Below are 17,332 nucleotides of genomic sequence, written 5' to 3' on the forward strand. Positions count from 1 at the left end.
AAGGTTTTAAAAAAAAAAACCTTTGCAAATCAAATATTTTTTTCTGCATGCAAACTAACTTTCTTCATATATTATTCCTAGAAATGAAGGTTTGCATGTCCTATGGTCAGCACTTTATATCCACCTGTGAAAATTTACTCTAAAACAAGTATTAGAGACAAGGGTAATCACTAAGTTACAGTTTATATATGTTACACTAAACTTACAGTAAGAGCCACTGTATAGTCTTAGCTTTTCCTGTAGTTGTTGAGTCTCAACCATATCTAGCTTGGTACTGCAGGCACAGCCTCTAAGTCAGATCCTGCAAGGTCTTTTAAATTATGTTTTGGGGATTTTGGGTTTTACCCAAAGAACAATGAGAAATTACTAAAAGATTTTAAGTAGAGGCATGACATGATCTGATCAGTATTTCTAAAAGACAACACTTTTAAAAAGATCTTTTGATGTCAAAAGTACTTGTAGGAAGAAGGCCAATTAAAAACCCACTGTAGTAGTTCAGGCAAGACATGAATGTGAGTTGGATCAAAAGGGTGGCAGGGAATGGAAAGAAATGGACCAACTTAGGAAATATTTAAGTGATGGAATCAATAGGGTTTGATGATTGACTCTATACAGGGGGTAGGAGAGATGTTAAAAAGGACTCCCAGGATTCTGTTTCAGCCGCTGGATGGGGATACCAGTCACTATGATAAGGAATGCAGGAGGAGGAAGAGGTTCAGAAGGGAACACGATGAGTTTTGGACAGAGTTTCAGGGGCCTGTGAACTATTAAGTGAGAGGCCCAACAGGCAGTGTCGAGCACAGAAGAGTATTTGGGAATCATCTATATAAGGACTGAATTGAAGCCCTAGAAGTATGAAGAGCAGCCTAGGAGAGAGAAAGAGAGGGAAAAGGCTGAGAACTTCAATACTGCAATAGTTGGGTAGAGGGGGAGAAGAAAGAAAAGGAAAATTTTAGCTTTTGATAAAATACTGGTTTCTACTTCTACTTACATACCAAGAAAATGAAAAATATATATTATAATGGAAGTAAAGAAGGACTGATGAGAAAAGACAAATACAGATAATAACCCGTAAGTCTAAGATTGAAATGCCAATGAAAAGGTAAAGGGAAGCTCTTGAGTCTCGCACTAGAAGATGTCCATGAAGATGATCACATAAACATGTACCTCCAATGGTATGTTGTCTTTATTCCTGTTTAATTTGCCTGTTTTATAAGAATGTCTGTAAGTTCCAAAGACGCTGTTGATACAGATTCCAACGACAAAGAACCAGATGCATAAATCCAATCAGAGAATAATGGAGTTCTGAGAACGTTAAGAATGGCTGGTTTCTTCCCTTGATTGAAATTAACTACTAGCACCCTTGAAAATTAAGTAATTCCTTGGATAGCAAGTCTTAGATTATCATTCTACAAACCAGTAAGGACAGTCTTATTCAGAAAACTTTATCTCCAACATCAGAAAACCTCCTTTGAGGCCTCATCTTACAGAAGAGAACGACATTAAAGAACAGAATCTAAACCCAAAGACACCATCAGGGCAGTATTACATTTTAACAAGGTGACTCTGTAGAGTAAATTAAAATCCAAAAGGAGTTCACAACCAACCAGTTTCAAATGGGCACTGGCATCAGATGTGACTGGACCTGAAACCTGACTCTGCTCTGTGATCTTAGGGGAGTTTCTTAAAAACCCAGAACCTCATCTGTAAAATGGGGATAATATCTACATTACAGAGTGATTAAGAGGATCAAATGAGACAATGTGATAATTTCATTATTCTAAATAAAATCAAGGTAAATCATCAACAGCTAATTTCCTCTACTTCTGTTGCATAATAAGGAATGGTGGACCCTAGATGTAGAAGACATTTAAGGAAGTGACTAAAATGCTGAAAGCCAAGACACTATCCAAGCTGATCCACTTACTGGCCCACTAGAAGGTCTAATCATACTCAAAATTATCTAGATTCCAACTCGTTGTATGCATGCTGCTTTCTCAAAATAACCTTACATTTCAGAGAATATCTACAGACTTTAACATAAGACAGATATGGTACAAGAAACTGCAAGTGTGATGTATGTGAGGAAAACCGGGGACGAACCGAATCTGGGACTGGGGGAGGATCAGAGAAGGCATCCCTGAAGAAGTCAAGTTTAAGCTGAGCTCTAAATGGTGGATAGGAAGAAAGTTCTAGAATAACATGCTTATATACTGGAGGTAGTAGCAAATTATTTTTAAAATTCAAAACGTTTCTCCCCCCTTTGTGGAATAACATTTAAACAATACTCTTGCTTTTAATGGCTATGGTTAAAAGTAACAAGAGTTATATTTATATTCTACTATAAAAAGTGATAGATCTTTTCTAGACTAAAGGCTTATTATTCTTAATTTATTAAGATTAGATTTAGTTTAACAGATTAGGTAGAAGTTAATGTGACCAGTTTTGCACTGCCATTCTGATGCAGAGCACTGTTCTTCCATCATGGAGAAGCTATAGATTTTATATATATAAAGATTTAGGAAAACAGACCATGGATACATTCATGCACATATAAAATGTGAATAGAATTAGATACAAAATAACAATAGCTAATATTTATTGAGTACTTATTATTTGTATTGTTAATAAATATTTAATAATAATGACTAATACATTCTACGTATTATTTCAAGTAACACATAACAATCCTGTGCAGCAAGTTCAATTATTATTCCTACTTTATAAATAGACAAGTGAAAGATTAGAAAAGTTAGGTAACTTGCTCAGGTCACAAGGATTCACACTCCAAGGTCATTTTCTGACTCTAATGGCCATTTTCTTAACAACCATATCCTACTCCCTGACCATGTGGTTAGAGCATATAAATGAAAGCCAGTCCTCAAAACCACTATGACTCATGATGAGTGGACCTATTTGGCGTTTATTTTTAGTCTACCTTGCAGCACAAGGTAGAATGCTATTTCAGGAAATGCATAATCTACAGCCTCGCAGTGAAGTAGTGACAGTATTCATTAAAAAGAACAAGTATTTATGTAGTTGTTTATATAGGTATTTATGTATTTATGTAAATATGTATGCATGTTATTTTTAAATAAAGCAAAGGTACAAAAATATAAAACCTACAGAAATACTTCAATTGTACCATTGCAGGATCTAAACAAAAGAAATCCATCAAAGATAAAATGTACTTCACTTCTGTCATCCTTGATACTCTGAAGAAGTCTGCTAAATAAGCGAGGCTGAGCTAGCCGCTGATGCGCTGGCAGTTTAAGGCTTTCTCTGGGAGCAGAACTCTCGCTCCATTCACGTCACACACGCTGAGTGTCTGCAGGCACCGTCCTGTGCTAAGTGGTAATTCATCTCATTCCTCTGACCTCTGCCTTTTTTTTTTTTTTTTTTTTGGTTAACGTAAATAAAATCTGATTCAGTAAAAGAAAGAGTTACAACATCTTGAAAAGCTGTGTGCTCTATATTCTTCTTTGACACGGTATTCATGCCTGAAAGAACAGAAACCAAATCGCCCCGCTGACCTCCTAGGGCTGCTATGGGGATTTAATGAGATAAAGCGTGTGAAGGGCTGGGACCACGTCTGGCACATGGCACACTGAGCGCTTTATATTTACCGGCTGCTCCTGCTGTCATCAGTGTGAGGGTTACTCATGTGATTATTACTCTGCATCCAACCACCACGTCCTGAAATCCTAAGCAGTCACCATACAGCAGTGTGGTTTGCAGAAAGAACACTGGATGACAGATCAGTAGTTCAGGCTGCTGCACACAATAGGTGAATGCAAGTGAGCAAATTCTTTGACTATGTCTCATAAAACCTTATTTGTAAAATGAGGGGTAACATCTGCCTTACACAATCATGATGAGAATTTTACCAAAGGTGATCATGAATGGGAAAGTATTTTTTAAACCATAAAAAACTATAACTATTTAAGGTATTATTATTTCATGAACAAACACAGGTATACAAGTGTCTAAAAGCAAAACAGAATTGTTATTCATTTATAGACACATGTCCGACCCTGATTTTGGGACTGTTTATAACCCACAGGTTTAAGTGCCTGGCCTATGAAAAAACTTTTAGCTACAGATACTATAATGTTTACATAGTAAAACTAACGTTCACAAGCATATACTTACCTTTACTATTGTTTTAGGGCGTTTTTTAAAAAACAGTTTTGGCTTTTCAACCACAGGAAGAGGTGGAAGTTTCTTAAGCTCCTGTAGGACAGTGGTTGCAGCGCGTTTCTTGGATAGTTTTTTGCTATTTCCCTCTCCTTCTGCAGAGAACTCTCCCACTGACACCCGAGTAACAAAGCTTTTCATATGTGGTGGTCCACTTTCTTTAATAACCTATTAAATGTAAGTAAAATATTCAGTACAGGCACTTAAGATGTGTTCTTATGGCATGAATCTTTCTTAATGTTCATATCATAATCAAGATGGAAATTATTAAGAATTATGCCAAAATTATAGATTCCTTCAATAAAGCTATTATGAAGTCATTATACAGGGACTATTCATTTATGATACTTATGATGCCTAATGAACTGAATTTGAAAAAACAGAAATCTAAATAAACACATTCAATTCATGGTCAAAATTGTGTTTTACTAGCTTAAAACAGGTAATTCTAATTATGGTTACCCTGTTTCTTATGCAACAGAAAATTAAGAACATAAAACATACCATATTACATTAGGTACACAGGCCATCCAGAATGATAATTTGCATATAACTGTGTACATATCTTTCTCCTCTGTAAGAGTAAGTTACTGGAGTGCCAGGACTATGTCTTATTGGAGTTTTATAACCCATAAAGCATCCTGCATGTGGAAGCCTCTCAAAAACAGGTTATGTATGAAAAATAACCTAATTTTGATGGAGACCTCAAAGGCTGTTTTACAAAAAGGAATGTTTACGCTCTGTGACATGACCTTAAATAGGTAAGTAGATATGCCATAGAAATACCTAACTTTCTAGAGTAATGGATTATGAATCTGTCTGCTATAAATGTTCCTAAATCCTGAATTAATGTGCTCTTTTTAAGCTATACCAGTTTTGGGAGGAAAATGCCTTCCAAAACCTGAGTGCTTTATAGTCTCCTTCAAAAGTCTGACCTAAAAAAAAAAAAAAATACCCTATTTAAATAGTTTACCATTGAACATTATATTAAAAATCTGACTTCTAATATTGGATACCAATTAGGAAAAGATACAGTATCTCAATAATCCAATATTATTGGGGATAAGGAATTTATGATAAGCATACTTTCCAAGTAATTTAAGTTGAAACACCAAAACTGTTTAACCACTTTGATGGACATCTTCCTCAATTAAAAAATATACATATATACTCTACTGACTAAATATTTAACCTTTTATTGTTCACATTAGATCATCATTATGAACATCAGAGATTCTATACTATACTATATTGATGCCTCTAAGGACATCTAAGACTTTTAAAACTGTTCCTCTTCACTGTAGCCTTTAAAAGGCCCCATCTTCCAATGACTTTTGAGTTATATGCAATTACTTTTGATACGTTTTCCATATTTTCCCTATCATTTCTTGCTGGGACCAACAGGCCCTCAAGTACATTCTCTTCCTGCCTTCCTCATTTTGCTGCCTTTAGTCTCTATGGACTGAGAAATCAGATAACCCAACTTGTTAGGACTGTGTCTAAGAAAGCAAATAGGTTTTCAGTCGAGGTAAGTAGATCTGGCCAGTGAGAGTAAAATGTGGGAGCTTTCTAGTTGATGCACATCACATAATTTGAAGGAAGATGGATACTCATCGACTGTTTCAGCTTATTTCCTGGGTTTGGCCTATTTTCTAGATATTTGAGTTGCAAAATTAGTGACCTCTTAATAAAGGAGGTATTATAACAATTTAACATTTTTTCTCTTTTAAATGTCACACAATTTTATAAATATTTTGTGACACATTTATCTAGCTGTAAACTAAAGAGCTGCTTAATTACTTCTTGGTGACTTCTTAGTAAAGGTTAAATTTAAACATATTTTGGCCTCCATAAATTTAAAAGAAATTAGATATTAATATATACATGTCACTAAATATTAACTATACTGAATATTTTCAATGTGATCTTATCAAAACCACCAAATCTTATAGGTTACTACAAATTATCTTAAACTCAGCAAATAAATTTTATGATGAAACTTGAAATATCATGTACACAAAGGGCTTAATACAGAAAAGGCAAAGAGAATCAGAAGGAATCCATAAGTTCTATTTTCTCAGGCTTGTATCATTTCATGACAGAGAGTTCAAACATAAGGAAGCACATTAATTCTTTCAGGGTACTAAAATTTTATCTGTCAATCTTATTTGTTTGTTTATTTTAAATAATAAGGAGCGAGGAGGGAAAAATGGGAGATCTCTGCTGAACACATACCTCAAAACTGACGGGCATATTTCGCTTCAGAGCAATTTCAAACACTAAGCTGATCTCAGACTTATTTGCATCTTTGTCATCATCCATTTCTTTTCCTGATTCACCATTCTAAATCACAAAAAACAGGATGACATTGAATCTTCACTTTGTAACAAACTTTACATGTATTTAACAATCAAGAGAACCTATCTAAAATACAATAGCAAACAGGAAACCAGAAACTGGATCTTGTGGATTTCTATGTAACCACCGTAGTCGAGGGCTTTGCTATGAGGCTTCTTGTGATTTGGTTTTAGTTTTTTTCCTCAAAGTAGAAGGATAAATGCTGAGTGTGGAAATCTTTTACTCAACCATTCCTAATTTGAGTTTATCCTACATCCTCAGACCCAGTTCTCTTTAGAGACCTCCATTACACACACACACTCTCACACACACACACTATCTCCACTGGTGTAGATATTTAATCTTCTAGGAAGACTAAGTTGCAGAAAGAGTGCAGGATGAAAACCAGGATTTTGGAGCTCTGTGCCAATTTACTTATTCACCTATTTAACACTTACTTCTGGAGGGCCTCACATATACTGAACACAGTATAAGCATTAAAGAGATCAAGAGACAGTATTCCTGCTGTCAAGAAGCTTATGACTTAGTGGGAAAACAGATAAGCAAACAGATAAGGGTCATAATGAAAGCGTACAAGGACAAAAATTCTAAGTCTGCCATTAACTAAGATAAATCTCAAAGGGGGAAGAACAACAGGCTTGAGGAAAGGGAAACTGTACAGGCTGAACCGCACAGTTTCAAACAACTACGTGCAGAACTCGCTAAGAAGGTGACTTATTAGAGACACGCCTGGACTGGAGATACTATTTTGAAGTCAACAGAGAAAGTAGATGAAGCCATGGGAACAAGTGAAATTACTGAAGATCAGCCCTCAATAACCTCACTGGTAAAATAAAGTAGGACTAAAAAGTTCATAAAGATCTCCTCCACTTTAAACTCCTTGATTCTAGATTAATTAATACAATGTAATACATGCTCAATAAACCGTAGCATTCGATGCAAGGTAAATGAATGTTATTTCTCATCCTTGCTCACATTCCCAAATCCTGCCTTGCCTGGAAACTCCACAGGGTGAACCAAAGTGCTCAAAAGTAAGGTCAGCCCAGCAGGAACACAAGAGTCTAATACAGCACACAGGTAAGCTGAGCAGCAAATCATAGCAGATCGCTACTCTAGTGGTCCTTCCTATCAGCAGAGATTTCCCTTATTTGTAAAAAAGCATTTGCTTGTCTTCTCAGTAATCTCCCTAGGCAACTATAAGAAACAGGCTACAACATGCAGCAGTGACCCACCTGAGCTGACTTTTCCGGAATAGGTTCATTCTGCAGTGCTTGAAGGGCTTTCATTGCGGCATTGTGTCTAGCAGCTTGTCGAGTCTTCCCTTCCCCAAAAAATTCATTATTTCCTACAGTCAGCTGAACATAAAAGATCTTGGGCATTGGGCAATGATACCTAAAGTAAGAAAATAAAAATATTACCGTTAGCTCAGTAAAATCACTCTATAGGGACTTCCCTGGTGGCTCAGTGGTTAAGAATCCACCTGCCAATGCGGGCAACATGGGTTCAATTCCTGGTCCAGGAACATCGCACATGCTGTGGAGCAACTAAGCCTGTGCGCCACAACTACTGAGCCCGCACTCTAGGGCCCCCGAGCCACAAGTACTGCTGCGCACCTAGAGCCCGTGCTCGGCAAGAAGAGAAGCCACCGCGATGAGAAGCCCATGCACTGCAACGAAGAGCAGCCCCTGCTCAATGCAACTAGAGAAAGCCTATGCGCAGCAACAAAGCCCCAACGCAGCCAAAAAAAAAAAATCACTCTATAATCATTAGTAAGATTTCTTTTCTTTAAAATGATACCAACCATATAATGCACTATACCCTCTGTTAACCCCAATAAAATTTTTTTGTTCGTTTATTCACTTATTTGGTTGCGCAGGGTCTTAGTTGCAGCAGGCGGGCTCCTCAGTTGTGGCTGGCAGCCTCCTTAGTTGCGGCATGCATGTGGGATCTAGTTTCCTGACCAGGGATCAAACCCGGGCCCCCTGCATTGAGAGCTCAGAGTCTTAACCACTGTGCCACCAGGGAAGTCCCCCCAATAAAGTTTTAACCTCACGAATGTATTTATAAAAGATAAAATGTGAGTCAATGTATCTATCGACAATAAAGAATGTATGCTGATCTCCATGAAAAACATATTTTAGAAAACAACATTAAACATAAATACTGTAAAAATTATTTAATTATATCACAGAAGACTTCCTGGCAAGAAGTTTTCAGTCACATTTTGACAGAAGTGAGCCAAATGGTCTGGTGCTGAAGGACTGGGACCTGCCACAGAGGTGAGAGACAAGCAAGACCATTTAGGTGACAACACGCAGATTACTGTGCTTTTAGCAGAAGATAATCATGATTAGACATGCGAAGAACAGTAGTAGGATGGAGCTACTACTGCAAAGTAATAAGTACTTTGCAAAGTAATGAGGAGATCAGATTCAACATAAGAAAGAATGGAGAGTTTAAGCCAATTCTTAAGCAGAAAGAATCACAATAAAATGTATTTAAGGTGAAAATCTTTAGCAGGTTTGTGTTTAATGAGACTGAGGTAAGGATGCGTGACTAGAAAGCGGCACTGATGCAGACATGAGGGGACAAAGGGGGCTGGAAGAAGAAAGAACAAACTTAGAAGAAATTAAGAGGATCTGAAATAAAATCCATTAATTTAACAATTATTTATGGAGCACCTTCTTATGATGGGGGACTAGCACAGTGAACAAAAACACACATTAGAGTGGAGAAGACAGACAATAAATAAGATAAATATGTAGAATATCTAGTATGTTAGAACTACATGTTGAACAGAAAAAGAAGGAAAGGTTCAGAAATGTCAGGTGGGGTGGGACAGGGAGGGGGGGTTAGACAGAGTGGTCAGTGAGTGTCTCATTGAGAAGATGACAATTGTGTAAAGGCCTGGAATAAATGAGGAAGGAAACCACACAGATACGTGTTCAAGTAATTCAGAGGATTCCCACCTGGTTAGCATCAAGGGAGTAAAGGAAGGAAAGCTAAGAGATGGGAAGAGGTGGCCAGATTCCATAGGGTCTTCCTTAGAAATTACTGTAAGGATCTGACTTTTACCCGGAGTGCAATGGCCAGATTTTAAGGATAGAAGCAACATAATCTGACTTCCATTGATTGGAAGGATCATCTGACTATTATGTTGAAAACAGACTGTAGGGGAATGATGACAGGAGCAAGGAGATCTGTTAAGAGGCTACTGAAATAATACAGACACCTGAACTAGGGTAGCAGCTTTGGAAGTAATGAGAAGTACTTGGATTCTGGATGAATTTCAAAAGTGGAGAAGATGGGTTTACCCAAGGACTAGCCATGGAATATGAGAGAGGCGTCGAGGAAGACCCCAGGGTTTCTGACATGAGCAACTAGAAGATGCCGCACCCATGCCTTGAGTTGGTGAAGACTGCAAAACGAATGGGTTTGCTGGGATCAACAGCTCTGGGGTGGAGATGTTAAATTATTCAGTCTGTTAGACATCCAAATGAAGACGTCAAAGAGACAGTCAGATTTGTGAGTCTGGACTCCAGGAAAGACGTCCAAGGTGGAGATAGAATTTGGGCATCATCAATATGTAGGTGAAATTTAAAGCCACAAGACAGTGAGAACTCTGCGGGAGGGCGTGACAGGAGGAAAACCAAGCAAGCAGAGTGCCCTTCCTGAAAGCCAAATGGGAGAAGTATATCTAGCAGGAGGGATGCTCACACGTCAAGTGAAATGATGACTGAGAACTGTGACCACTGGACTGGGCAAGTTAGCAAAACTAACAGATTCGATTTTGATGGAATGCTGGGTATATAACTGCAACACTAAAAGATTAAGTTAAAAATCACTCCTGTGCAGGAAAGCGTCTCTTTTCAAGCAAAGAGAAGCCAATCGAGGTCTTACTAAAGTTGTAGATGATTATTGGACATCCAAGTGGCAGAGCTCTATATTCAACCTGAGATAAACTGCATAGAGCCCACTCTATAAGAATTCACAGGCAGATGGGACTCATCAGTGAAGGTTTACTGAAGGTGAAGGACTAGAAATGTACATCGGTACTGAAGATGCAGATTTGGGAGGTAATAATTGAAACCATGTTGAGTGGATAAGCACCTGGAAAGGGTAAGTGTAAAAGAACCAAAAAAGACAGCCTAAGGCTGGGATCTGATTAATGCCCATGATCAAAAGGCAGGGGAAATAATAGACAGCAGCGAAGGAGATGAAAGAGGGTCAGAGTTAGAAAAGAAATTATAACACAATGTCAGGGGAAGGGATAATCAACAATGTCAAATGTTGTGGAGAAATCCAGAGTGAGTATGAAAAAAAAAGAAAAAAGAAAAAGTCACTGTTTTAAATTTTTAAAGTCAATTTTCTTGGCCCACAGTTTTCTATTAAGATAAAATACTTTAAACGTGTTTTTACTGTAGGTCATATGTTCTCATTTTTAATTGGCAAATATAAAAAAGTTAAAGGAAGAAAAAAAATCACTTATAGTAAAAGATATTTTTAACATGCAGAGACTAAGAAGCATTAAAACCACAATCTTTTTTGCTCTTTGACTGCAGTAACTAGTGATGCACTGAAGTACACAATTTCCTTTTACCTATTTTATTTTAGATCCCTTTAATGCAGAAATTTTGACAGACTAATATCATCAATGCAGGTTATTTTCGTTTTGTTTCCCACAAAATTCAGTTTTCCCACCTCCACAGAACTTTATGCGTATTTTTAACTGGTTTCACTATAAAACTTCAAAACAGACAACCTGAAATCAGAAATTTACTTCTGGACTGAGATCCTACATGGCAAGCTTTCCGCACAGAGCAAATGTTTACAATTAATTATACACTTCTGAAAATAGAGGTCCACAACTGGAATGCTAACAGACCTTTAACTATGGTGGAGGGAGTGGGCGCCACTATAATCACTAAGGCCTGCTGACAATTACAAAACTCATTTCGGTTTGCCACAGAGACAAACAAAATTTCTGTTCATTATAACTTTCCTGGAATATGATGTCATAACACATAACCATACTGAAACAATCTGCTGGTTTTCTGACCAAAATATTAATTGCACACTAAAGAGCCCTTGGGGCCTCTTCCTTTTTGGGCATCAAATATGGCTCTATGTATGTGTATGTGCCTGATGTGGACACGTATGTACATATATATTATACTGCATAAATATCAGAGGGAAAATTAGGTATGTTGTGTTTTTAACATAAAAAGTAAAATATTCTAGCACTAACAGCAGGAAATACCAAGACCCGACGCCTGACTTGTTTCATTCCATCCTCTTACTTAACGATGATTCTTAATAATCTACCCCACGTGGTTTGAATACCTTATATATCACATCTCCTCATATCATCATGACAATTAAGATTAACCAGAGCACTCTCATTAATGGCTCCCAGATTGAATTACAGGAGAGAAGATGAAGAATTCTTTTTGTGTTAGGTCCTGGTCTCCAAATATTCACTTCCCTTGGTAAAGAAGCTCAGAGTTTACTAACTTTAAAGGTTGATATGCTCTATTTAATGGAGTTCCTTTTTCTATTTTTATTTATTTATTTCTGGTAAAGTGCTTCTAATAAGTGATGCACTTATTTCTACAAATTGGCACATATATACTTACCTAATCCTACACTGCTATTCTTGAATGATCTTCCTCAATTAGGATTTTATGATCGATGCTTAGATCCCTATCTTTTACTGTTAAAAGATGAGCCATGAAAACTCACCCATCCAGGCTATTAAAGTTTCAAGGTCAAATGGCTTCTACCCTCAGCCTCCAAAGTATATTTTATAAAGTGTGATCCCGCTTTCATAAGCATCATCTCTAGTGCCTGTTACAAATGCAGATTCCTGTGTTCTAACCCTGACCTGCTGAATCAGTCTCTGAGGATGGAACAAGAGTCTTCAGTTGCACAAGTTTTACTGGTGAGTCTGCACACTGAAGTCTGAGAGCACCTGCTCCACAGGTCACCACAGCCTACAACGTGGCTGATGCGACCTGATGACTGTTTCAAACCCCATGCAAGCAAAGGACTGCACACAGCCCTTACAGCACCACGGTTAGGTTTCTTACATCTCTTTCTCATTTACTCCTCATGGCAGCCTGGTGAGACAGATGTCCCCATGGTCACCTTGAGAGGTAGCAAATCTCCCCAACCAAGTTGCTGGGGGTCAAACTCAAGTCTGCCTAACTTCAGAGCTTAGGAAACTCTTAAGTAGTTTCCTGAAAATCTGCTTTATCTTCTTCTATTTTTCTTCATATATGTTTATTAAACTAGCTATGTCCTTGGCGGGCCAGAGAAGCTAATGCAAGGGTTCTTTCTAACCTAATAAGGTCCACTAACAGACTTCAGAGGTGCCTTACCGAGTAGGTGCTGAACAAACAGACCTCCACAATGAGACTCTATGTTTTTAGGGTACGTCAAGCCAAGCAGGGACAAAAACAGGCAGGAGCAAAAGGTCAGAAAAATGGGCTCAAGTGCCACACTGCCTAACAGTGTAAGGCTTATAAAGGCTGTTTGTTAAGACCGCTTTTTTTTCCCATTCCTCTTTGCCCTCTGTCCACTGGAAGTTTTATAAAAAACAAACAAAATTTCAAATAAAAGTTTCCCTTTCTTTAGATCTCAAAAAAGTCTTTAGATTTGGTCTGTCTTCAAGACTTCACAAGTCACTACAAGAATAAAGAAAGAATGATATTTGGCTCCTTTGAATTAATGCTTGACATTCCTTATACAGTTTTGTTTTGGTTTTTGAACAAAGGGAAGATTTTACACTCTTACATAGTATTCTTACAAGAATATGGGGATTCTTATTCTTATATTTGACTGTCAGTTATAACAACTTTCTATACCATAGACCTTGCCATCCTCCCTCAATCTACCTCATTAATGCCCTCTTTGTGGACTCATTTTGTGTTTATCTTTCTAAACAACTAAAATCCTCCCTAGCATTCTGTGACTGCCTTCTCCATCATCTCCACTTTCCTAAGTATCATTTTTACAAGGTGAGAAAGACATATTCCAAATAACATTAGAACTTTTAAAAATTGAAAAATAATTGCCTCATTTTATTTGATAGCATTATCATAAATCTCAGCCCAGCTTAAGCATTCATGTCTCCTCTACAGGTTTATGTCTTAAATATATGAACATGTTATCTTCTGATCTAATAAGGAGAGGCTTTGGATTTCTGTGTTTACTTCTAACATTGACTGAAAACAGAAATGTCACTTAATCTTTCTATCTCAGTTTACTTATCTGTAAAATATTTGCAGAATTTATGTTTAAAGAACTATAAAGGCCAAAACTTAGAATTCAAATGCCCTGTTGATTATTTTGACTCTTTGTACACATTTTGGCACAGCTAAGCATTCTTTTTCTTGCTATTGAAAAATAATAGGTTTTATCATAAAGCTGTAAAATAGTCCTTGGCACATTTTCAAGCTTGTATGTATATAAAACGTCTAGATAGGAGAGAGTTCTTTCTCTATTCACATCTATAAATTTTGAAAATATATCTTTTATGGGATCTGAATGTTTAGTCTTGAGAAATTTCAAAAATTAGGATCTATCAGAAAAGACTCACAGGACGGCTGAAAATAAGCTTTAAAAGAGATGTAAGGATATTCTATTCTATTTGTAGAATTATAATTATGTTTAAAATGCATAAGGGAAAATATAGAAAGAGATGCACTAAAAGCTGGGATAGGGTGTTTTGAAGTGATGGAATTATAAACGATATTTTCTTTCATAATTTCCAAATTTTAAAAAGAATATGGTTATACTGGTGTATAAACAAAAGAAAATATTTTATTGAAGTAAGTCTAGTCCCTGTCCAAACAAAAGTAAACCTGTGTTCAAAATGTAAATTTGATGAATTAGTGGAATGACTTGTGGAATACAGACTATGAGCCACAAGAGTCAATCATTTGTACTGTGTCACTGACGCCAGTATCACAACAGGACTATGGAAATCAGAGCCTGCTATCACAGAGCACCTCTTTATAAACACACAATTACCACCCTCAATCCCAAACTTGGATCCAGCATAAAAATGTTCTTGCCCCTTCCCTAAGTGGATATCTAGATAAATCATCATCACCACCATCACCATCATCATGATTACAGCCAACACACAGAGCTCACCGTGTGCCAGCCACTGTCTGAAGCTCTGTGCATACTCATCTCATTCAGCCACAGGAACAACCTCAACTTCACTTTGCACGCAAGGAAGTGAGGAACAGAAGTGTTCACTTATTTGTCCAAGGCTCCCCGCCTTGAGCCAGCGTCTGAACCAAACAGTCTCACTCCAGAGGCTACGGGCTTAACCTCTACACTGTGCTGCGTCTGAATGAACTGGATAAATGAGCGCTTTAAACTGCAGAGCTACTAACTGTGAACTTTGGGGAGGTCATGATAAGACTTGGAACATCAAGGCAATTTAAGCCAAACTTAGATCAGTGGTCACATCAGTTCCAAAGAGAAAGCTGGGGCACTGTAAGCCCAGGAGACCGAGCTGATGGCAGCACCGCCGCTCTCTCTCACGCTCTGCCTCCTCTGGTAACCCACCTTTCGGGAACCCGTGCTTAAACGCTAACGTTCCCAGGAGGGAACTCAAGTCAAAACCACGATGACACACCACTGCACACCCACTAGGATGCTTACAGTTGTGCAGCCACTGCTGTTCCCTAAAAGTTAAACACAGAATTACCATCTGACCCAGCAATTCACTCCCAGATATCTAAAACTGAAGAGAAATTTTTAAAAGTGTGTAAACAAAAATGGGCACGCAAATGTTCATAGCAGCATTATTCATAACAGCCATAAAGGAGAAATAACCCGAAGGGCCACCCAACTGATGAATCAAGAAACAAAATGTAGTATGTCCAAACAATGGAGTACTGCAGAGCCATACAAAGGAACAAAGCACTGATACACGACACAATGTGTGCGAACTCTGAAAACATTACGCTAAGTGAAAGCTAGACACAAAGTCTACATGTTGTATGATTGCATTCAGATGAAATGTCCGGAATAGGCAACTCCACCAGACAGAAAGTAGATTAGTGGTTGCCAGGGGCTGGGAAGAGGGAAAGTGGGGAGTAACTGTTCAGGGGTAGGGGGGATTCTTATGGGCGTGATGAAATGTTCTGGAATTAGATAGTGGTGATGGTTGTACAACACTGTGAATGTAGTAATTCACAGTGTACTGAACTGTACACTTTAAAGTAGTTAAAGTGGTGAATTTTATGTGACTGTGAGTTTTACCTCAATAAAAACCAATTTTTTTAAAAAAATGTTCATACTCCCTAAGGTTCAAACTTCTGTTTCTCATAGACAAGACAGTCTTCCTAGGTGATGTCACCTGTTCTTATTTACATTCTTGGCAGACTTCCAGAAATTAGCCTGCCAGATTGGGGGAGTGCAAGGGAGAGGGAATAAAAGTCATCCCTCCCTTCTGAACGCTCAGAAATTAATAACCTGGTCTTCTTCCTGCCCTTGTTTGATTGCCAGGGGTGGGGGTTGGTGGGCGTATGTGGATTAAATTATTTATTCAAAAAATATTTATTAAGGACCTAATTCATGCCGGGGACTGCTTTAATCCCTAGGGATGGTAGGCCTCAGGAGACAATCAATCAACCAATCAATCAAATAGTATCAACTAGTAAGATGGGCTAGGAAGAAAAGCAAAGCAGAACAGAGAACCTCTTTTAGGATGTGGCATTTGAATAAAGAGGTGGTTGGAGTAAGAATTCTAGGTATGGGGATGCCTGGAGGAAAAAGTGTTCCTAGCAAATGAGACAGCAAGTGCAAAGGCCCTGGGGTGGTAACATATGGGGCATTTTTTGAGAAACAGCAAGTGTTCTTATACCTGGAAGAAGTGAGTCAAGGGGTGAGTGGCAGGAAACTAGTCACAACTTAATCCCACATGTGATGGAAGCCATCAGAGGGTTTTAAGCAGGGAAGTGACACAGTCGGACTTATTACTTAAAAGTCTCTCACTCCTGTTTGCCCAAAGAAAGGCAAGAAGAGGGGGCTGGCAGGCCACTGCATAGTCTAGACAAGTCATCTGTGAACACAGGAAACCGAATTGCCCAGAAGAATACAGGGGATTGCCGGCAGTGCTGAAAGCCACCTAAGGGTTGTGTTCATTGTTTCAAGATGGGACCAGTCAGCACAGTTACGTTTTTCTGTGGCTTCCTGGGTACAAGTACAGAGTCAGAGGAGCTGGACTTAACCAGTTACCGTTCTGCTAAGGGTCAGTGATCATTCAAGCAGGGAAGCACTGGAAAGCACAGGAATTAAGAGACTGACTATAGGACTGGTGAGAAAAGAGTGATGAACTCCAGGGAAATGCAGCCCTGCAGAACTTGGCAAGTTAGTAAAGGCTGCAACCGCCCTGAACCTCTGCTCAGTGTTCTCCCTAAGCACAGGGACCAGAGGACACCCCCTTCCTATTTCCTGCCATCCCGCTGGACGGCGGGCGTGTAGCAGCAGCAGCCAGGCGTGCCTCTCACGTGGTGGCCGACGCCCAGTGCTAGAACTTGTGACAGTAAAGAAGGGTCCCCAGCAGAGGAAGCTGGGGGCTCTCTTGCCAGGGTGTGCTGCCGCTGTGTCCCTCCAGGTACTGCAGCACACCGTTTGAGACAGGTAAATGGCTGGCACCACAGGCAGCCAAGTGAGGAGTGACGGTACAGGAATGGGGGTGGGGTCCTCAGGGCAGCATTTCTCAAAGTGTGGGTCCCTCACAAAAACCATCAGA

The 17,332-nt window shown here is 38.6% G+C and overlaps 1 protein-coding gene across 17 annotated transcripts in view; it reads right to left on the reverse strand.

Annotated features, from left to right (window-relative positions):
- Window positions 1–17,332, reverse strand: part of STAU2 (staufen double-stranded RNA binding protein 2) — a 302,893-nt gene that overhangs the window by 185,484 nt on the left and 100,077 nt on the right. For all 17 annotated transcript variants that reach the window (XR_014255312.1, XM_082432596.1, XM_082432602.1 and 14 more), the window contains 3 exons: window positions 7,788–7,947; window positions 6,433–6,540; window positions 4,153–4,365 (listed from right to left, as the gene is read on the reverse strand). Coding sequence is in view for 16 of the 17 variants with exons in the window: in XM_082432596.1 (XP_082288722.1) it covers window positions 4,153–4,365; window positions 6,433–6,540; window positions 7,788–7,947 (481 nt within the window). In the remaining variant the exon portion in view is untranslated. The remainder of the gene's footprint in view (window positions 1–4,152; window positions 4,366–6,432; window positions 6,541–7,787; window positions 7,948–17,332) is intronic.

Source organism: Balaenoptera physalus (genome assembly GCF_965194825.1).
Source record: "Balaenoptera physalus genome assembly, chromosome: 17".
NCBI lineage: Eukaryota > Metazoa > Chordata > Mammalia > Artiodactyla > Balaenopteridae > Balaenoptera > Balaenoptera physalus.